The sequence below is a fragment of the Rhamphochromis sp. 'chilingali' genome, assembly GCF_963969265.1.
Source record: "Rhamphochromis sp. 'chilingali' genome assembly, chromosome: 4".
Classification (NCBI taxonomy): domain Eukaryota; kingdom Metazoa; phylum Chordata; class Actinopteri; order Cichliformes; family Cichlidae; genus Rhamphochromis; species Rhamphochromis sp. 'chilingali'.
The window spans coordinates 39,262,170-39,286,161 of NC_137948.1; the positions used below are offsets into that span (position 1 = coordinate 39,262,170).

Sequence of the window (23,992 nt, forward strand, 5' to 3'; positions counted from 1 at the left end):
CAGTTGAACTTTTTACAGAAGCTAACAAAGCTCAGTATCAGCCAGAAGCTAGCAGCCTCGGTATTAGTAATGGCTCAAAATAGTCAAAATAATTGAAAAATTGTTTTGTTATACAATATATTCTGCACCTGCTATTACGTGGAAAGTTAAAATATATCAGGGACACGCGGGTGTACAGCAACTCGTTTTCAGTTAATCAGTCGCAGTACTGGTCGCAGAGCACTTGGAGAAAAATTGGAATTGGCCAAGAAAATTTCTGTCAGTCCAGGTCAAAGAAAAAGAAGAACAAAAACCAAATAGAACTTTGAAGTTGGATTAATTGATTTATACATTTATTTTAATGTAAGGGAGTTTTTTGCAGGTTTTTGGATTTGGCTCAATAAATATCAACAGTGGACAGAACTGAATATTTATTTATTTATTTATTTATTTTCATGGGCAGCTGTGTTTTCCCTTTATGATATAATTACACCAACAGCTAATAGGTCCACACATAGTGACCTCGCTCACACATGCACTCTCGCTCCGCCTAGGTCCCTTTACAGCCACCCATTGGAGGAGAAGTCCCGCCTCAGTTGCTGACTCTCGGCCTCTGTGAGCGGCTGAAGAGGTGATCGACAGGAGCCACCGTGGAAACCAAACCACTCCATCGCCTGCTTCAGAGCGGGAACTCCCAGCTTCCTAGTCACCTAGCAACACAGAGCTTTAATCAGTCTTCATATACAGTCAGGTCCCTAAATATTGGGACATTGACACAATTCTAACATTTTTGGCTCTATACACCACCACAATGGATTCCAAATGAAACGAACGAGATTTGCTTTAACTGTAGACTGTCAGCTTTTATTTGAGGGTATTTACATCCAAATCAGGTGAACGGTGGACAGTGACAATTACAACAGTTTGCAAATGCGCCTCCCACTTCTTAAGGGACCAAAAGTAATGGGACAATTGGCTTCTCAGCTGTTCCATGGCCAGGTGTGTGTTATTCCCTCATTACCCCAATTACAATGAGCAGAAAAAAGGTCCAGAGTTAATTTCAAGTGTGCTGTTTGCATTTGGAACCTGTTGCCGTCTACTGCTAAGATGAAATCCAAAGAGCTGTCAGTATCAGTGAAGCAAGCCATCATTAGGCTGAGAAAACAAAACAAACCCATCAGAGAGATAGCAAAAACATTAGGCGTGGCCAAAACAACTGTTTGGAACATTTTCAAAAAGAAGGAACGTACCGGTGAGCTCAGCAACACCAAAAGACCCAGAAGACCATGGAAAACAACTGTGGTGGATGAACGAAGAATCCTTTCCCTGGTGAAGAAAACACCCTTCACAATAGTTGGCCAGATCAAGAACACTCTCCAGGAGGTTGGTGTATGTGTGTCAAAGTCAACAATCAAGAGAAGACTCCACCAGTGTGAATACAGAGGGTTCACCACAAGGAAGGCCAGATTAGAGTTTGCCAAACGACATCTAAAAAAGCCGTCACAGTTCTGGAACAACATCCTATGGACAGACGAGACCAAGATCAACGTACCAGAGTGATGGGAAGAGAAGAGTATGGAGAAGGAAAGGAAGTGCTCATGATCCTAAGCATACCACCTCATCAGTGAACCGCCATGACACTTCCAGCGCCATGCTGGAAGTGTCATGGCGTGGGCACGTATGGCTGCCAGTGGAACTGGTTCTCTTGTATTTACTGATGATGTGACTGCTGACAAAAGCAGTACGACGAATTCTGAAGTGTTTCGGGCAATATTATCTGCTCATATTCAGCCAAATGCTTCAAAACTCATTGGACGCCGCTTCACAGTGCAGATGGACAACTACCCAAAGCATACTGCAAAAGCAACCAAAGAGTTTTTGAAGGGAAAGAAGTGGACTGTTTTGCAATGGCCAAGTCAATCACCTGATCTGAATCCGATTGAGCAAGCATTTCACTTGCTGAAGACAAAACTGAAGGGAAAATGCCCCAAGAATAAGAAGGAACCGGAGACAGTTGCAGTAGAGGTCTGGCAGAGTATCACCAGGGATGAAACCCAGCATCTGGTGATGTCTATGTGTTCCAGACTTCAGGCTGTGATTGACTGCAAAGGATTTGCAACCAAGTATTAAAAAATGAAAGTTTGATTTATGGTTCTTATTCTGTCCCATTACTTTTGGTCCCTTAAGAAATGGGAGGCACATATGCAAACTGTTGTAACTCCTACACCGTTCACCTGATTTGGATGTAAATACCCTCAAATAAAAGATGACAGTCTGCAGTTAAAGCACATCTCGTTCGTTTCATTTGGAATCCATTGTGGTGGTGTATGGAGCCAAAAATGTTAGAATTGTGTTGATGTCCCAATATGTATGGACCTGACTGCATATCCCATATGGATGATGTTGTGCTTTGCAAAGCTTTAAACTTAGACATTTTCCCTATTCGTGATTTATATTTGACGGCTGAAATCCACCTGTACCACATGCCACTTCATACTGTAGTGAAGATGATTTTATGATTTAGACTGTAGAGCAGTGACATTTACCACCACATTTACCTTAATGCACACTTACAGAGCCTGAGACATGCTCAACAGCACCTGCCTTCAATTCAGAACAAATCAGAGTGACATACAGTGCAAAACTGACATTTAACCTGATGCTACAAAGATATACAGTGGGGCAAAAAAGTATTTAGTCAGCCACCGATTGTGCAAGTTCCCCCACTTAAAATGATGACAGAGGTCAGTAACTTGCACCAGAGGTACACTTCAACTGTGAGAGACAGAATGTGAAAAAAAAATCCATGAATTCACATGGTAGGATTTGTAAAGAATTTATTCGTAAATTAGGGTGGAAAATAAGTATTTGGTCACCTCAAACAAGGAAAATCTCTGGCTCTCACAGACCTGTAACGTCTTCTGTAAGAAGCTTTTCTGTCCCCCACTCGTTACCTGTATGAATGGCACCTGTTTGAACTCATCATCTGTATAAAAGACCAGAGGTGGGACCAAGTCATTGTTTTGCAAGTCTCAAGTAAGTCTCAAGTCTTTATCCTCAAGTCTCAAGTCAAGTCTCAAGTAATGTCAGGCAAGTCAGAGTCGAGTCTCAAGTCACTGGTGTAAAAGTCCGAGTCAAGTCACAAGTCTGAAACTTTGAATTTCAAGTCCTTTCGAGTCTTTAAAAAAAAAACAACGAAAAAATAATGTTGCAGTTATATGCTAAATGTAAATATTAGACCATGTAATTTTAAAATCTGTGTTTTTCTCAACACATGACAAAATAGTGAACTTGGAAAATATACACAAATTGTGAAATTGCACCTCTTTAAAATGCAGCTCAATTAAACCTAGCTCCAAGAATAATTTTCACCAACGGTTCTGAGATAAGCTGCATGTTATTCTTGGATGCGGTTGTAGGACCAGCTTTAAAATCGCATGACAAAAATATCATACACATTAAAAAAAACTGTATCACCAACGTAGCCTGGACAACATTTGCTAGTTAGATGAAGTCAGCTATCTCATCTTAGCATATTTATATGCATATTTATAATCATACGGTTCTTGGAGTGAGTGCATACACTCATGAAGTTTAGTAACTTCAGGTCACTGCAACAAGCCCAGGTACAGTTTACCGACGGATGGGTACAGGACCTTGAAATGCACCGTGTAGAACGAAAGACCATCGTACGTATCATAAGTTTACCAGTCTCACAAATCGTCATCATAAATACACATTCCTTAACCGTTTATTAATAGGACCTTTGAGCTCAACGGTAATTAATTAGTAGTGGAAATAATTTCTGGTAGCATCACAGAAATGTAGCAGTGACAACAATATTGTATGCTGTAATCGTACTGGGCAATTAGTGATACAAAAAACCTGTTTTATCCTGTGAATAAAAGTATATGTTTTTGTCAATGTACCATAATAACAGAAGCGAAACGCAATATTGTGTCAGGACAATTCACTATTTATGCACAATAAATAAAGGAGCATAGCGCGACAATTTCTGTTCAGCGCCAGACTTGCTTGTAACCTATGTCACTAATTATGTTATGAAAATGACGTATTAACTACTAAAAAACACTGACCTTCGTGTAAATGCTTGGAGCAGACTAACCTGTGAGCTGGAGGGTTCTGGGACGTTATATTTGATCTTTGAATGGCTGCAATCCAGGCCATCCGTCGCATCTTTGTTACTTCGGAAACATGGCTCGAACAATTTCTCTTCAACGACGTAATCCGATAACAACCGATCTCTTTACCCGTCGGCTTCCCGTGGCTGTCATGCGACCGGCTATTGCAGTTAATAATACAACAGCTTCTTGACATTTTTGTGTTTCTTTTTATCGCTGTATAACTGATTTTAATTGAAAGCCTGCGTGCGCTAGTACCGCTTGCCACGAGTTCCCAGAATCCTTTGCGGTTCTACCCGTGAATGACGTCACATTTTCAATCTCTATATAATATGCATGTTAAATTTTATATTTGGGGTAAAATATCAAGTCTTTTCAAGTAAACCGGTTCAAGTCCAATTCAAGTCCCAAGTCATTGGTGTAAAAGTCCAAGTCAAGTCACAAGTCTTAGAACATTTTTTCAAGTCAAGTCTAAAGTCATAAAATTAATGACTCGAGTCTGACTCGAGTCCAAGTCATGTGACTCGAGTCCACACCTCTGTAAAAGACACCTGTCCACAGCCTCAAACAGTCAGACTCCAAACTCCGCCATGGCCAAGACCAAAGAGCTTTCGAAGGACACCAGGAAAAGTATTGTAGACCTGCACCAGACTGGGAAGAGAGCCTCATGCTATGGGGCTGTTTTTCTGCCAAGGGGACAGGACGACTGATCCGTGTTAAGGACAGAATGAATGGGGCCATGTATCGTGAGATTTTGAGCCAAAACCTCCTTCCATCAGTGAGAACTTTGAAGATGAGACGAGGCTGGGTCTTCCAACATGACAATGATCCAAAACACACCACCCGGGCAACAAAGGAGTGGCTCCGTAAGAAGCATTTGAAAGTCCTGGAGAGGCCTAGCCAGTCTCCAGACCTCAACCCCACAGAAAATCTGTGGCGGGAGTTGAAAGTCCGTGTTGCTCGGCGACAGCCCCAAAACATCACTGCTCTCGAGAAGATCTGCATGGAGGAATGGGCCAAAATACCAGCTACTGTGTGTGCAAACCTGGTAAAGACCTATAGTAAACGTTTGACCTCTGTTATTGCCAACAAAGGTTATGTTACAAAGTATTGAGTTGTATTTTTGTTATTGACCAAATACTTATTTTCCACCCTGATTTACGAATAAATTCTTTACAAATCCTACCATGTGGATTCATGGATTTTTTTTTCACATTCTGTCTCTCACAGTTGAAGTGTACCTCTGGTGCAAATTACTGACCTCTGTCATCATTTTAGGTGGGGGAACTTGCACAATCGGTGGCTGACTAAATACTTTTTTGCCCCACTGTATATGTATATAAATATACATGGCGCAAAGCCAAGTTAAAGCTAAACGTACCTGCCTGGAGTCACAGCTAGCAGATTATTACAAAACACGATGGTTAATCATTCCTGTGTTTTGTGGCAATTACATCACTTATTCTTGCACAAAATCATTTGCTACTTTACTGACTGAGATACTTTCATGACTTATGTAAGCCAGCCAGTGTTTCTGTTCAGATATCATTTTTCTGGCAAGAAGAGTAGCAAGCTAAGGTTAGCCAGCTAGTTAAGTTAGCTGTACCATTTGTGTCCCTGGAAAAATCCTCAGCATTTTTTTACTCCATCATGTCCAGTTATAACAGCGATTACAAGAGGTACAAGCTGGCTTTCGCAGAAGCAGTTAATGCACTAAACAGATCTTTACCCTGCGAATGATCATCAAATAAAACCTTGAATTACAAGAGCACAAGGCTGTCTTTACCATTGCTCTTGCTGCTGCATCTGCACGGAAAATGCCACAACAGATTTCCACAAGATTGAAACTGGAATACCACAGGGTTGTGTTTCTCACCTTTTCTATTCCTCTTCACTACTGATTTTGTTATAAGGAGGTGAGTCAACTGTTGGATTGCTTTGTAGAGAAGCTAAACATGTTGTAGACCTCAACCAGATCAGAGGACTACAGACTGGGTAGTGCATATACAGATTCTCATTCATATCAACCAAAGGCAGGTAGAAGAGGTGAACAAGTTCTAGTACTCTGGAATCTATTCACTGCTGATAGTATGGTTGACTGGACTGTCATCGGCTAAGTGGACAAAGCCTTAAGTATACTATAATGACTGGAACTGATCTGTGCATCTGCCTCTCTAAACTCAGCTACAAAAATATGTCTTATCAATTCAGTAGCTGTGCCCACTGTCCTGTATGCATGAGAAACATGGAGAGCAATGGAAAACATTTCCCAAAACCTCAACAAACTGCAACAACACAGCCTGCAAAGGATTTTTAAGATCTCTTACTTGGACTGAGTTACCACACTGACACCATTACTTAGTGATTTCAATTAGAAGGACACATCCTTCACCTACAGTGGCTTGCAAAAGTATTCGCCCCCCTTGAATCTTCCCATATTTTGTCACATTACAGCCACAAACATGAATCAATTTTATTGGAATTCCACGTGAAAGACCAACACAAAGTGGTGTACACGTGAGAAGTGGAACAAAAATCCTACATGATTCCAAACATTTTTTACAACTAAATAACTGCAAAGTGGGGTGTGCATAATTATTCAGCCCCCTTTGGTCTGAGTGCAGTCAGTTGCCCATAGACATTGCCTGATGAGTGCTAATGACTAAATAGAGTGCACTTGTGTGTAATCTAATGTCAGTACAAATACAGCTACTCTGTGACGGCCTCAGAGGTTGTCTAAGAGAATATTGGGAGCAACAACACCATGAAGTCCAAAGAACAAACCAGACAGGTCAGGGAAATTTAAAGTAGGCTTAGGCTACACAAAGATTTCCCAAGCCTTGAACATCCCACGGAGCACTGTTCAAGCGATCATTCAGAAATGGAAGGAGTATGGCACAACTATAAACCTACCAAGACAAGGCCGTCCACCTAAACTCACAGGCCGAACAAGGACAGCGCTGATCGGAAATGCAGCCAAGAGGCCCATGGTGACTCTGGACGAGCTGCAGAGATCTACAGCTCAGGTGGGGGAATCTGTCCATAGGACAACTATTAGTCGTGCACTGCACAACGTTGGCCTTTATGGAAGAGTGGCAAGAAGAAAGCCATTGTTAACAGAAAACCATAAGAAGTGCCGTTTGCAGTTTGCCACAAGCCATGTGGGGGACACAGCAAACATGTGGAAAAAGGTGCTCTGGTCAGATGAGACCAAAATGGAACTTTTTGGCCAAAATGCAAAACGCTATGTGTGGCGGAAAACTAACACTGCACATCACTCTGAACACACCATCCCCACTGTCAAATATGGTGGTGGCAGCATCATGCTCTGGGGGTGCTCCTCTTCAGCAGGGACAGGGAAGCTGGTCAGAGTTGATGGGAAGATGGATGGAGCCAAATACAGGACAATCTTGGAAGAAAACTTCTTGGAGTCTGCAAAAGACTTTAGACTGGAGCAGAGGTTCACCTTCCAGCAGGACAACGACCCTGAACATAAAGCCAGGGCAACAATGGAGTGGTTTAAAACAAAACATATCCATGTGTTAGAATGGCCCAAAGTCCAGATCTAAATCCAATGGAGAATCTGTGGCAAGATCTGAAAACTGCTGTTCACAAACACTCTCCATCTAATCTGACTGAGCTGGAGCTGTTTTGCAAAGAAGAATGGGCAAAGATTTTAGTCTCTAGATGTGCAAAGCTGGTAGAGACAAACCCTAAAAGACTGGCAGCTGTAATTGCAGCAAAAGGTGGTTCTACAAAGTATTGACTCAGGGGGCTGAATAATTACGCACACCCCACTTTGCAGTTATTTATTTGTAAAAAATGTTTGGAATCATGTATGATTTTCGTTCCACTTCTCACGTGTACACCACGTTGTGTTGGTCTTTCACGTGGAATTCCAATAACATTGATTCATGTTTGTAATGGTAAAATGGTAAATGGCCTGTATTTGTATAGCGCTTTACACATCCAGTCTTCCACCCATTCACACACACACATTCACACACTGGTGATGGCAAGCTACACTGTAGCCACACCTGCCCTGGGGCGCACTGACAGAGGCGAGGCTGCCGAACACTGGCGCCACCAGGCCCTCTGACCACCACCAGTAGGCAACGGGTGAAGTGTCTGTAATGTGACAAAATGTGGGAAAGTTCAAGGGGGCCGAATACTTTTCCAAGCCACTGCATCTCCTGAACAATTTGCAAAGACCACCATGACCTGGACTCCATAAATGGGTAGACATAAGAAAGGCCAACCAAAAGCTCATTTGAGGTGGATGTTCACTGACGATCTGAACATTGTTGGCATCAGCTGGCTTTGAATGACCGTATTTGTTGGCGATCATAAGCTGCCCTGTGTGCTAACAGGCGTAAGACGAACCAAAGGTAAGGCTAAGGTTAACTTTAAGCAGCTTATGCCGTCAGTGTCTGTTGTTTATAAAAAAAAACCTAAAAAAACCAAAAGAATCATTTGTGTCTGAGAATGAGCGGGCTTTTTTCTGAGTGCACTGGACTTTGCATGAATAGTTCATAGAGGAAGTAACATTTGTTTTGAGTTTAACATCAGATTATCTATAAATACAGCAGAGAAAAAAAAATCAGGTTTGTCTTCTTGGCCCAGAGTGCAATCAGTAAGAGTATTTCAGGCAGAACAGTTTTACCTTTAAGAAATGTGACTAAACCTCCAGTCTGGCACCATTTGTGGGAGTTCATGTCTGCGGTGGATAAAAGCGTGCAATGAGCAGCAGATGGTACTCACAGCGGCATTGGGCTCGATAAGGCGCTGCTGCAGGACTCTGGCTTCCTCCCAACGCCCGGACACACACAGACGCTCCAACTCACATAGCTCCTGGCCCAGCACATTAGCCAGCGCACACACTCCACCGATAGCACCTAGAGACACAAATCAAAGACCGATGAGAGTTCAAGTTTCACTGGTAAAGGCATAATATATATATATATATATATATATATATATATATATATATATATATATATTAGGGGTGCAACGATATTCGTATCGATATTGAACAGTTCGATACAGTGCTTTCGGTTCGGTACGCATATGTATCGAACAATACAATTTTTTTCAATTTTTTTTTTTTTTTTTTTTGTGTCCCGTTTGGATCTATAGCCATCAGAATTGTTGTCTTGAGGCCAAGAAAGATGCCAAGAGGATTTATTTTAAGTGGATCATCATATTGGTCCATTTGATTGACCTTTATTATAATTATGAATTTATTTTATTTTCAGTTGCAAACGGGACAGACATGACTGTGGGATAGGACAGGGGGAAAGAATGAAAGAAAGAGGGGGAGAGAAAGAAAGAAAACCAAAGGGGAGAAAAAAAAAGAACAATACAAAATTTGTAATTTATTTTATCAACTTTCCTTCTGACGATGCTGTCTGTGTTGAGCGCTCAGTGAATCTGCATTTGACTACTCCGCCTAGGGTCGACAGTGCAGCCTAGGCGGAGTAGTCGAACGCAGATTCACTGAGCGCTCAACACAGACAGCATCGTCAGAAGGAAGAGCGCAGGGCAAGCTAGCGAGACAGAAGTTAAGCTCTCCTTACAACATGGACCTCCCCCACCCTCATTCAGATCTGGCGTTTGGAATTGTTTTGGTTTTCATGTGACGTATGACCCTGAAGGTAAGCGAGTCATGGACTAAAGTAAAACAGTATGTTGGATGTGCCATGCAATGCTCAATTACATGGGTGGGAGCTAGTGTGTTAGCGCAGTTAGCTCGTTAACGTGTTGGCCGTCTAGCCCCTCTGTATAGGGTAGCTCGTTAACGGAGATTTGCCGTGTTGTGGCGTTAAGGTTATTTCAACGAGATTAACCTGAAAGCACTAGTGGGAACACAACGAATATGACTGCACATTTACACCGACATCATCCTAGTGCAAAGACAAAAACAACAAGCATGCTACTAACTTTAGCCGAGTCATTTAGACAGCTGTTAGCACAGGATTCTCCTTATGGAGACCTGATATGTTTAATATGCTGCTGAGAATATAGCCCAGAAGAAGCGGATAGTATAGCTTTTATTTTGGAAAGAGACATTTCTCTGTAATAAACTCTCTTTTCCAAAGATGAGTGATTCCTCAATCAGATACAGGGCTCGCAATATCGCTAGCCCGATGTCCCGGGGCTATCTCTGCCCTGCCTGTCGGGCTATTGTAGGAAGGAAAAATATATGTCAATGCTTTTGCATTCTTTCAGAAATGTAGCTGGGTAATTATGTCATTGGGTGAGCCACTGTCAATGTGTGACATATTGAAATCGCGTTTGAATTTGCGCTTGTTTTTTTGCTTTCACTTTGCAATCATGCGAACTGTGTATAGAGAGCGACAGCACTGATCTGTGAGTGATGATAATTTGTGCACCAATTCCTCTGACATCGTCTTATTAATCGTTAGCTTACTATGCAAACATGACAAGTGAAATCTCCCGCAGCTTAAACATGTGAGAGGTTGATCGCGCAGAGAATCGCTGAGCTTATGTGAGTGCGTGTGTAAAAGCATTTCAGTTCTGCTGAGCCAAATAAGACAGGTCAGGGTGAAGAAGTGACAGCCAAAGAAAAGCTTACCACAAAACGGAGAAGTTATGACAAATCAGACTATAAGGCAAAAAGAAAGTGCAGCTTTATGGTTTCATGGACAAAAGAATTTCTGTGGCTGCGATATGACGAGCTAAATAACCAGGGCTGCACATAAGTGGTCCGCAGGTGCGCATTCGCTGTCAAAATAAAAAACACGCACAAGGGTTAGGGTTAAATTTAAAAACTGTACTTTTGAGTTAAAATATATATATTTATAATTTTAATAAATGACAAATTAAAAATGCATGAACATTTTTTTTGTATCGAAAAAATATCGAACCGTGACACCAAAGTATCAAACCGAACCGTGAATTTTGTGTATCGTTTCACCCCTAATAAATAAATATATATATATATATATATATATATATATATATATATATATATATATATTAGTTTTTCTTCTTCCCTTTTCCATTCATCTCTTTTTTTAGGAACTGTTATGCAAGGAGATATCTTTTTAACCCTCTGAGTTTAAATACTCTTAGTTTGTAAAATCCTCATCTATAAAGAGGGAAGAAACCAGAATAGTTTTTGCCAGATATAACTTCCTGTTTGCAATTATGACAAAAATCAAAGAAAAGCAGATCTGCCAACTTCCACAAGTTTTATCATATCAGACCTTTTTTTTTTTTGCAGTAGTTACAGAGTAAAGTCTGAAGTGTGACAGGATTATTAGAAGGGAGAAAAAATAATCTCCAACACGAAATTGATATTTTTTAGATATTTCTCTCTTTTTCTCTTTGACTACTTGATACTTTCACTGCAACCATTTTTCATTAATAGTCTAGAAGCAACCTTCTTTTTGGGGGGCGCTAGTTCAGACCTCAGAAAACACTAAGGCCATAATGATGTCTTTAGCTGCAAGCATAATCCTTAAAGGTTGTCAACAATAGGCACTTCAGATTTCTGCAAACTAACCTGATGTAGGAGTGAGATGGTATGCTGACAGCTTGTTGTTAAACTATGTTTGACACGTTTTGTGTGTGGAGTCACTCGGTGCAGCGTTTAGTCCGCATATAAAGCAATTTGCTCGTCTCCGTGTTGCTGACGGTTGAAGATTGATGGCTAGTGGACAGTCTGGGCTCTGACTGTGAAGGTAAAGCTCTAATAAATATTTAGCACCCAATCAGTTGTGAGCCAGTGTTCTCCATCACCACATCGCCGCGTGTCTCTTTCTGTTTCCCCTTCAGAGGGTTTTAAATATTAAATATAGCATCTGTGGGTAGAATTTAGTGTTCAAAGAAATGGAAATGAACAAACCCAACATTCAGTATATCAACTTTAATATATCACTGTCCTGATTGTATAGCTGTCCTGATTTTCCATTCCAATTGTATGTCAGTACAAGGCAATGATCACTTTAGAGATGGTTGTCTGACTTTTCTGTTTTCATTAGTTGTTTTTTTTTTTCCACATAGATAACCCAGGCAACAACTGTGTGTCTAGTGTTGCTGTTGGCTGCTGACAGACAGACAAGCAGGCCTGCGAGGGGAAGCTTCTCCACCGAAGGACTGAAGGCTAAACTGATGCAGACTAAGTCACAGTGAAAACGATCCACAATGAAATGTGCGTTTCACACTAATTAAAATTTACTATAATAAAGTCACCATTTCAATTAATGGTGACTTTATTAATGTTCAATTAAAAATTGTAAGTAGTGTTTTTCTTATTCATGCAGATTATCCTTTAATGATTTTTGACCTGTAAATCTAAACTCTTCCACCTTAGTGCTCTCCATTCTTTAGCGCGGCGCTCTATCAAGCTAGAGAGGGTTCAGCAATCAAGGCTAGATGGTGGGAAAAGTGTTTGCTGAAGCTAAAAAAGAAGGTTAAATCTTCACAATTGGAGCTGGATCCTTTCTTTTTATTACTTGTGCTAAGGTAATATTTTTAATGAGGATTCAAACTCAGTTGAACAATGTAATGGTTTCACTTTATGTCTCTATAGCTAAAAGTCAGCAGAATTAGAAACTATGGCCAGCAGAGCATATAATATGTTTGCATGCAACCCATGCATGGAGGATTTAGATGTGAGCAGTCCTGTCTCTTTAAAGTTTAAAACGGACCGACATGCTTCTTTGTTAGGGTTACTGACAGAATTCATTTGGACAAAAAAAATAAATTGTGCGGAGACTTTCTCATATAACTCGTTCTGTGTTGCCTTCATCACTTTCACGCACACGTTTACTCACAAGACAAATTCTGTATATATGACAACATGTCAAGGACCAAAGATCAGAGAACCGTCGGAGAGAGGGAGTGTGTGTGTCTGTGTATTAGTGTGTTTGACGGGGCTGGTGGTGGGAGAACATGACTCATTAGGTTCTTGAGCATCTTGAGCATCATACTGATGTCCATTCCCAGGTGTGTCATCTAATCCGAGTTTACAGTACACTGTACGTGGCCAGCATATGAAAAAGGTAGAAGGTACTTTACTTGATATTGCTGCTGCTTTACAATTTAGTGAAGCTTATGTGCCTCTCCACTGGGTGAGAAAACACCAAATTGATTTATTTTAAATAGTTGTGTCAAAAAACTGATGGGGCAGAGAGTAACTAGTAACGTTGTTGTTGTTTGTAGGTGTTTTGCACACAGCTAAGATATAAATAAGAAGATACCACAGGGCTGGTGTCTTGAATGTTGGATGCAGATAACCCTTTTGTGCTTCCAGGCTCTTTGATCCTGAAGAAATATGGATTTAGGCTCAACAACTTGTGAAAAATATAGACATGATTGCATGGTTCCTTGAGTTTCCTGTGTTTGCTTGCTGTGCTGTCCAGGGTTATTTTTCAGAAACTGGCTTTGAGCAACCTTACACGGAGGGAAAGGTGAGAGTCATGAAAGTCAGATATAAAGTTTAACGTGAAAGCTGAAGCATAAAATAAAAACTCATCTCAATGTGGCTTTACATAGAAACACTGTGTCCCCTACTGGACAGTGTAACAATAGGACATTTTCAATTTCAATTATTTCAGTTTTTAAATATCTGAAATCTTTTCTGCCTTCTGCCTCTGATGATCCAATCAGATTCCAGCTGATTTGTTCCTACTCTTGCTAACAATGGCACAGTTACTCGAGTCCTGATTGGTTGGTTCATGTGAAACGCAGCTTACGAGTCAAATACACAAGCCTGTGCCTTTTACTGTTTTCTAGGGGCAATTTGTCATTTTGTGTTATTAGTGAAACAACTGTAATTTTCACAGCTCTAAAGCATACTGTGGGCTATTAAGCAGAAGGTAGCAAATGCCTCTGGGGCACATTGTCGAATGTTTGTGAAAGTAGATTTGGAACACTTAGAATCTGGACACACAATAAAATGGTGGGCATTTTACTGTGTACGTACTACACACAAAGCAGCTGTTACATCCATCATTTGGTGAGATCGGTTAGAAAAGCAACACTGACAAGCAACATTTCTCACAGTTGTTTTGTGTTTCTGTATGAATTCAGTGTTTTAGTTCATTGCTACCATCTGCTTTAAGCCAAAGTGTTACAATACAATATTATTGATTATATTAACTATCTGTAATTTGCAGCTGGGTTAACTGTTACATATACAGTGGCTTGCAAAAGTATTCAGCCCCCTTGAACTTTCCCACATTTTGTCACATTACAGCCACAAACATTAATCAATTTTATTGGAATTCCACGTTAAAGACCAATAATGTGCAATAATAACAGTGTGCAATACACATACACTTCTTCTTTTTTTATTACTAAGTTAATATACTGTGTTGTGTTGTTTGTGTTGCGTTGTGATGTGTCATATCGTGTCGTGTTGTGTTATATGTAGTGCCGACGTAGGGCAGTTTTTCAATCTCATTGTACTATTGTACTATGTATGACTGTGCAATGACAATAAAGAGTTATCTTATCTTATCTTAATACAAAGTGGTGTACACGTGAGAAGTGGAACAAAAATCCTACATGATTCCAAATATTTTTTTACAAATAAATAACTGCAAAGTGGGGTGTGCATAATTATTCAGCCCCCTTTGGTCTGAGTGCAGTCAGTTGCCCATAGACATTGCCTGATGAGTGCTAATGACTAAATAGAGTGCACTTGTGTGTAATCTAATGTCAGTACAAATACAGCTGCTCTGTGACAGCCTCAAAGGTTGTCTAAGAGAATATTAGGAGCAACAACACCATGAAGGGATAAAGTTATTGAGACATTTAAAGTAGGCTTAGGCTACACAAAGATTTCCCAAGCCTTGAACATCCCACGGAGCACTGTTCAAGCGATCATTCAGAAATGGAAGGAGTATGGCACAACTGTAAACCTACCAAGACAAGGCCGTCCACCTAAACTCACAGGCCGAACAAGGAGAGTGCAGATCAGAAATGCAGCCAAGAGGCCCATGGTGACTCTGGACGAGCTGCAGAGATCTACAGCTCAGGTGGGGGAATCTGTCCATAGGACAACTATTAGTCGTGCACTGCACAAAGTTGGCCTTTATGGAAGAATGGCAAGAAGAAAGCCATTGTTAACAGAAAACCATAAGAAGTCCCGTTTGCAGTTTGCCACAAGCCATGTGGGGGACACAGCAAACATGTGGAAGAAGGTGCTCTGGTCAGATGAGACCAACATGGAACTTTTTGGCTAAAATACAAAACGCTATGTGTGGCGGAAAACTAACACTGCACATCACTCTGAACACACCATCCCCACTGTCAAATATGGTGTATTCTGTATATCTGTATATTTTATATATTTTATTATTATTATTATTATTATTATATATATATATATATATATATATATATATATATATATATATATATATATATATATATATATATATATATATATATATATATATATATATATTTTTTTTTTTTTTTTTTTTTTTTTTTTTTTTACTATTTAATTTGTAAAAATGTGTATACACACACACACACACACACACACACGTAGGAAAATATTTAGTATACACATCCAGAAATGCATACACTATTTTAAATTGTACATATATTTATTAGTTTCAGGTTGGCCATTCTTGTATTTTGCTCGTTTGTGTTGTTGTGTTTGCACATCTCTGTTGCTTGTGGGGCTCGCACACAAGAATTTCACTCGCATGTGCTGTGCCAGTGTGCCTGCACATGTGATGTGACAATAAAAAAAAAAAAAAGTGATTTGAAAGTGATTTGAAAAAGTGGTGGTGGCAGCATCGTGCTCTGGGGGTGCTTCTCTCCAGCAGGACAACGACCCTGAACATAAAGCCAGGGCAACAATGGAGTGGTTTAAAACAAAACATATCCATGTGTTAGAATGGCCCAGTCAAAGTCCAGATCTAAATCCAATCGAGAATCTGTGGCAAGATCTGAAAACTGCTGTTCACAAACGCTGTCCATCTAATCTGACTGAGCTGGAGCTGTTTTGCAAAGAAGAATGGGCAAAGCTGGTAGAGACAGACCCTAAAAGACTGGCAGCTGTAATTGCAGCAAAAGGTGGTTCTACAAAGTATTGACTCAGGGGGCTGAATAATTACGCACACCCCACTTTGCAGTTATTTATTTGTAAAAAATGTTTGGAATCATGTTTGATGTTCGTTCCACTTCTCACATGTGCACCACTTTGTGTTGGTCTTTCACGTGGAATTCCAATAAAATTGATTCATGTTTGTGGCTGTAATGTGACAAAATGTGGGAAAATTCAAGGGGGGCGAATACTTTTGCAAGCCACGTATAATGAATCATGCAGCCTTTCTCCCCTGCCTGTCAGATGTGTTGCATCCAGATGCTCTAAGAGACCTAGCTTCGCCTCTCATTCCTCTCCCTTTCCTTTGTGCGATAGCCTCCTTTTCTCTGTGGGCTTGAATGGTTGTGTATTTGTGTTTGCCCGTCCTCTTTCCAGGTCTGTGGTAGTAAGGAGCTTGTGTGCCTCAGACCTGCTTATCAGGAAGTTGCTCCACATATGGCATCTCATCTTATTTTTGTGATTTTCCGTAATCATTATTGACCACTTATTTATGGTCCTTTACAACAGTTTTAAACGTCTTCCTGTGTTGTAATCGACACAAACTATTCAAATTCTATGTGGCTGTGCAGCTGTATGCTGAGGGAGGGCAGAAAAGTGCAGCTGTACTAGCTGGAAAGTAGAATAAATCAATTAGAAATCAATAACAAGTGTTAAATAAGGACAAATAACAAGGACATCCCATTTTAAGCCATTACTGTGTGATTTAGGAATTTATTGTATGAGCATGTTTAGGACGTATGGCGTCAGCACTGTAATTCCAGGACAATCAGGGAGACAGGGCGAGCTCCCTTTGATCTGTCTTGAATTTGAGCAGCATATTTCTAAAAAGCAGGAATGAGTGGAAGGACCTCTGAGGATCCACACATCAGTCATTAATCTGATGATGCAGTAGACTTCATGCTCTCATCTGTAGCGGGTGAGTGTGCACCTCAAAGACACTTGTACAGCATGCTGCTGATAGCCCTCTCTCCCGCTCACTCTGCAAGGCATCCAGTACTTACCTGCCTCTCTGCACAATATGTTAGACAAGTCCCTGGAGTAATGCACGGTCAAAGGGAAGATGGATGCGAGAGACAAAAGGAAACAGAGCTACTGCTAAATACTGAAGTACTAGCTAAAATATGCACAAGTGATTTTGTATTGTTGCAGCTTCTGTGTATTTTCAGTGTCTGTTTGTGTTGGCTCATTCTTATTAAAAAGGATAGGTTAACTGTTTTGTATTTGTCTCCTGTTGTATTAGCGTGTGGTCTAATTGCTGCACAGTTTCCCTTGTGGGATTAATAAAGTTCTATCTATCGGTGTTTTTGAGGTTACGCCTCTACAAACCTAGAAAACTCTGACTGAGACAGGTTTATATGTCTCTCACAAATATAAATTACTTTCTTCCCTGAAAAACACAATGGGCAAATTTCATCCACAGAAGAGTCACGATGTCGTAGAGAAGATAATTCTGGTTTAAAAAAAAACATGAAATGTGTTAAAAACACAGAAAACGATGAGAAATGTTCTTTTTCGCACATCTCTTCAATCATTTTTAATTCATTTTCTAAAAATCTTTCCTATCACTTTCTTAACACATGCTACCATCCTATGTAACACAATATTATTTCATATGCTGTAACAAAATCTCAGAAATGGATACTTTTACCGACATACCAATAATCTGATATAGCAACAGTCCTAAAAAGAAAAAAACACATATAGAGTAAGTCTAAGTGGCCTGAGATGTAGTCAAATCCTGCCAGAAAGCAGAGATGATCTTTTATCAGAAACAAATATTCATAAATGATTATTATTATTAGTGTTTTTACACTTGTTCTTGTGGAAAAAGGAACCTAAAATCCACTTTTTTCCTATATTTTCACTTTAACAAGTAAATGGTGCCAGTGCATCTCTGTGAGGAACAGCAGTCCTTGTATTAGATTTCTTACCCACACAATAGGCTGCCATTAAAAACCCAGCCGAGCCCGCTAAAACCTGGAAATCCTGCGCCTTGGTTTTATGGACAATCAGGCCGATCCGTGTGATCTGCAGAACAAGTTAAAAAAAAATAAACAGAAGGGGAAGAGGAAGTAAAAATCAGAATGGTTTCATTGTTATCACTCCTCTTTTTGCAGCAGGACTAATATCGGTTATAGTTTCTTAATCCCAGGGGAGGCTGTCACAAGAGACGACAAACCCAACATCTCACAGGGGTAAACAAATCGCTTGAATTGAGAGAAGCACAGTCTCTACACATGGTCGAGGTTTTTAGAGGAGGGGATCGCTGAAGATCCAAAACAGAAGGGGGAGGAGAAGGAGAGAGAGGGAAACAGACAAGTCCCAAGTGAGAATTAAAAAAGAGGAATGAACTTCAAAAGATGGGAAGCAGAAGGAGGCGGAGGATGGGAGAAGCTCATGAATAACTGATGAGCTCCCCATTTTGTTTCGCCTCTTTTAATTCTCTTTTGTCAATCCAGATATGAAGTGCAGAATCCAAATAACCTGAAGTGTTCAAAGGGAGCATTAGACAACTCTGTGGTTGCTCTGTGCATGAAGCTGAACGCTCCACAGGGAAAACCCACACCCTCCATCCGTGTTACCAAGAAGCTTCTATTTTTAACCAGAGACTGCCAATCAGTTTCTCCATATTATTAATTTCAAACAAGAGGACTGCAGTTGATCAGTCAGTCAGGCAGGCTGCAGGAGCCCCTGCTGGCCTCCTGAAGGCTCGGGCACTCTGGCTATTTAGAGGCAGGTCCTCAATGGAAAAGCAAAATTGCTGCAAGGCTGCAGTCTGCCCTAAAACACAGTCATTTTCTTTTCTTTTCTTTTAACCCTTCTTATTATTGTCATTAGCCTATGATCTAACACGAGGGCATGGGGAGATTTAACCCTCTGCAGTATGAGCTGTACAGGTGGCTGATCTGCTGGAGCTTTTGTTAAAGGTTCAGGTCTTACCTTATTAATGTCAGAAATCTCTATGCCTGTCACTTTGTTTGTTTTCCCCTAGCTTAACAACTGCTCATTGTTTATTCAGCTCATTTTGCTGGGGAACTTATTAAATGTGGTGCAGAGCTCAATGTTGTTTGGGTTCATATCCATGAATCTGATTGAAAATAACAGAAAAAAGTCTCTTTAATATAGTCAAAATAGTCATGCTTTTTCTATATTTTATTTGATAGAAATATCAACATGTAGAGATTTTCAGACGTTCTTCTGAGGAAAAAGAAAAAAAAAACTGTGTTCACAAGCTATTAGTCATGCCGACAGCATAGATGGCTTCTTTTAGCTGTTCAAAAGGGCAAATACTTTCACTTGCAAAATGTTTGAGAGTTTTCATGCACACACTGCTTTCTTCAATGTTTCAATCTGCTTTGAATCTGGGCTTCGAATCAGCCATTCCATAACCCTCAATTTACTTGCTTTGAGCCATTCCTTGGTGGTGTTTCTATTGTGCTCAGGATCGTTATGTGGTTGAAAGAGTGACTTCTGGTTCGACTTCAACTTTCACACAGATAACTTCACATTTTAGTAAGCGTCTTTGACAGAATGCATAATATATGCTTAAATCAGTGGCTACAAGCTGGCATGAGTTTCTTCTCATCCTCATAAAATCTGTTCCTGTCGATTAAACAGTTCTATCTTTAACAGTCCATTCAAAGCATATTGCTTGAAAAAGCCTCAGACTAGCAGAGCTTTGCTCTGATGTTCTTTTTGGATAGCAAAGACTTTTTCTGGTATGCTTCACACGCAGGTCAAACTTGTGCAGTCTCTTTCTGATTGCAGATATATGAACTTTGACATCTCTTCCAGTCGTTGCCTGCAGACGCCTTAACACAATTTGAAGGTTTCTGGAGATTTTTTTTTTTTTTTGCATCAAACACTCTACTCTTGGGCTGACTTTGCCGCTAATTTCATCTGAAAATTATGTCAATTGTAGATAATTTTATGCTTTATTTCAGATCATTCAGAAATCTTTTAAACCTGGGTCAGACTAAAAAATATCCATAGCCTTTTATTCTGAAGGCCTTCGAGCTCTCATAAGATCTGAACATGATGACAGAACAGCTTTCAATAACAAAGTCAAGATCATACATGTCAGATCTTTGAATGAAGCAGCTCACCCCATACCCTGTGCCGATTAACACTTGGCTCTTAATCTCGTACCTGTGATTCTCACTGAATGGATTTACAGGTGTTATAAAAGCGCCCTTTTTCTGTTTTTTTATCAACATGGAAATGACTATGAAATATGAGGTCATATATTGTATATCAGCTTTATATGAAGACATTTTTTTAAACACAATCAAATATGTTCTTGGTCAGTTATGTAAAAAAATCAAATAAACTAATGTACTAGGATGTACTTATGTACTTTATGTATAAAAATGTTTTCAATTTATTTTGATATATATATATTGCAAACATTGGACTACTTTACAGCTCATTTTATAGCATTTTTTGATTTAACCTTTTATTATGAAATTAATTATGTTTCTTCTTTATAATGGGTGTAAAAAAAACTATGTATAGATATAGCCTATATATATGTGTAGTTTTAATGTCAGAGACCCTGATTGATATCTTTGATTACCTGGCATGGCAGATGCAAAAAGCCGCTTTATCAGAGGAAAGAGAAAAAGAAAGAAAAGAGAGTAATAGGAGTTAGGACAGATCAAGGGTTAATCTGGTACAAGTACATACTCCAGGGGTGTCAAACTCAAATACACAGTGGGCCAAAATTCAAAACTGGAACAAAGTCGCGGGCTAACGTTAATATTTATTGAAATATATTTATTTCTCTAGATATCAGAATGAATCTTTTCTTATGGACTTAAACATGTTTTGCTGAAAAACTGAATATGGAACAAGCAAAGCTTAATACTAAAAATATATATATATTAGCTGTATAATACCAGTAGGCCAGCTCTAATAGTAATTTGGTATGGCTTCGCGGACCAAATGTAATTAGGCTGCGGGCCAGAGTTTGACACCTATGAAATACTCAGTGAAGAGATCTTTAGGCTTAAAGGGGCTTCATAACAGAAAGCTAGCTTTATGTTTACTCCATCAGTAAGACTTATCTGCTTGTTAACCAACTTAGCATCATCATACAGCCACAGCATACCACAGGAATACATCTCTGAGGTTCTTTCAATTTTGCATTGGCTTATAAAATAGAAATTCAATTCAATTCTATCTTCTTTTTTTTTTTTATACAGCACCAAATCACAACAACAGTCACCTCAAGGCACTTTATATCGTAAGGTAGACCCTACAATAATACATACAGGGAGAAACCCAACAATCAAATGACCCCCTATGAGCAAGCACTTTGGCGACAGTGGGAAGGAAAAACTCCCTTTTAACATGAAGAAACCTCAGGCAGAACCAGGCTCAGGGAGGGGCGGGGCCATCTGCTGGGACCAGTTGGGGTGAGAGAAAATACTGCTAGCATTAGCCATGTTGCTAACTATTGATAGGTACTTGTCAAAGCCTGAAAATAATTTGTGGTCTAACAAACTAAAGAAGAAACAGCCACAATCAAATACTGATGTCTAAATTTTGTTTCCAAAAGAAAAAGAAGAGTATAAAAGTTAAGCACACCAAGTGATGCGCCCATGTGCAGCAAGAAGGATGTAGAACGAATAGAAAATACTGAAAATACTCATGTAAACGGAGAACACAATCATGGATACAGTAGAACCCCGACTTACGAAATTAATTCGTAAGTTGAAAATTTTCGTAAGCTGAAGCACCCATCGTGCCTTTTGAGTGAACGATAGGCTATAGGCTAATTTCTAACTGCAACAACAATACGTCGTTCAAGTGGAACAGCGAAGCGCAAGTACGAAAGCCAAGGGGGTTGTCACATGATTCGGAAGGCATTCTGGGCATTGTAGGCATTCTGGGCTCAGCCAATCAGAGCCAGAGGATTTTGTTACACGGGCATTTTGCCGTAACACGGGCAGAAATATTGCCGTTAAGTCCCTTCGTAACTTGAATTTTTCGTTAAATGGGGTTCCACTGTACTTCTTTCAAACCCCATCTTTGTAAAATAAGGACTGTAAGAACGTAATATGTACAGAAAGATTAAGGCATCGAAAGATTGAATTTTAATAATACCTATAGGTGGTAAACATAGCTGTGTGTTCTGTGTCCATCGTTACAACGTAGATTTGCCACTAAAGCACAATTCATGTCAAGTTGAAGTTATCGCTTATCTGCGTCAGTTATATACATTTAAACAAAGAAGAGCTTTTTTTAAAATTTAAATTTTTACTCTTTTTTTCTTTCTTTAACGGTATCAGATTCATCTCAAGCTAAGAAGCTACTTCCTATCCCGAAGTGCACCCCCTTTGATTTATCAGCAATCACATGGTCACAAGGACTCAAGCAACTTTGATTGAATTTTAATGTAGAAACTTTGTGACTATCATCAGCTTTAAAGTTAAAGCTGTTGACGGTTCTATCTTAAATGTATTAAAAAAAACCATTAAACCCTCATCACATCCAGTTGTTACTTTTCTGACAGTACATAGTTTGAATTTCAGTGACAGCATGGCAAGATTCCATTTCAATCCATTAAACGTTTTTATAACTACAGATGAAAAGATTTGTTACGTCTCATTATGTCTTATTTGAGTGTCCATGGCTTCTTAAGACGTGACTTTAATTGCCTCCAACTCTCTCTTACTGGGATAAATAATAATATTGTTGTTTTAATTACTCCACTTAGAGGAGATAATTGTTTGGACTGCGCAGACAGGTTTGTCGTGCCAAGATAGCAATGACATCATACTGCTCAGTAGATTCACACATTTTGCGTACACAGGAGACACACAGACTCTTAGTAAAACACCCACTGTGTAGGCAGAAGGAATCAGATTAAAGAAGATGAAGTAAGATGAAATGAAACCTTAATAATGCCAGTGAGGGGATATGTGAAAGCAGTCAATAACTTAAGTACATGACAAGAATAACAGAAACTCTTCGAAAGAGTCGAGTGCCTTTTCAAACATTTAAATCAGATTTCAGATTGGCAATCAGGAAAGACTGTGAAATGTCTTAAGCAGGATTGAATTGGGCATCTGTGACTGAACAAACAAGCTACTAAACTACTAGATGTACTGAAACCTCGGGTTTTACCTTCAACATATTGTATTTATTTTCTTCCATCCTTCTCAGATCTGCTGTCAGTCATCAGCATCACTACATCTGCTTGAAAATGCAATTGCTGCAATCAAGCTGCTTCTAAAATAGAACTGAAAGAAAGTAATTAAAGAGCAATGATTTTATTCACTAATGACATCTCCAGGCCAAGTCTAAGAGCGCCTTTGAAGTAATACTTCACTCTAAAGGTTTGTTTGTGTTACGAAACACTTACTGCCAGTATGTTTATGTAGAAATCTTGGATACTTGTGCTTTATTTATTAGTTTACATAGTTTCGAGTTTCTGCTACTTACACTAGCATACACTATTGTTATAACAAATATACAGGACTGCTTTCTTCCATTTGTGCAATATCTCTGAAATTCTGTCTATCCTGTCTCAGAGTGACACTGAAAAACTAGTTCATGCATTTATTACTTCTCAATCCTCATGTGAATGCAGTGTTAAAATCCTGCTTTTTCCAACTGAGGCAACTGTCAAAGGTCAAGTCTCTTCTAGCCAAACTCAACCTTGAAACATTAATACATGAGTTTATAGCTTCTCGTCTCGATTACAATTTTAGACCCATCAGAGATGATTGTGCAGTGACTCAAATTTCCATTATAAATCCCTCCACATCAGTCA

General features: G+C 39.6%; 1 protein-coding gene across 1 annotated transcript in view; it reads right to left on the reverse strand.

Annotated features, from left to right (window-relative positions):
• Positions 1–403: 403 nt before the first annotated feature.
• Positions 404–23,992, reverse strand: part of hoga1 (4-hydroxy-2-oxoglutarate aldolase 1) — a 30,315-nt gene continuing 6,726 nt past the window's right edge. Inside the window, exons 6-8 of the mRNA XM_080880712.1 lie at positions 18,144–18,240; positions 8,883–9,016; positions 404–689 (exon numbers count right to left, since the gene is read on the reverse strand). Of these exons, the coding sequence (XP_080736838.1) occupies positions 540–689; positions 8,883–9,016; positions 18,144–18,240 (381 nt within the window). The 3' untranslated portion in view covers positions 404–539. The remainder of the gene's footprint in view (positions 690–8,882; positions 9,017–18,143; positions 18,241–23,992) is intronic.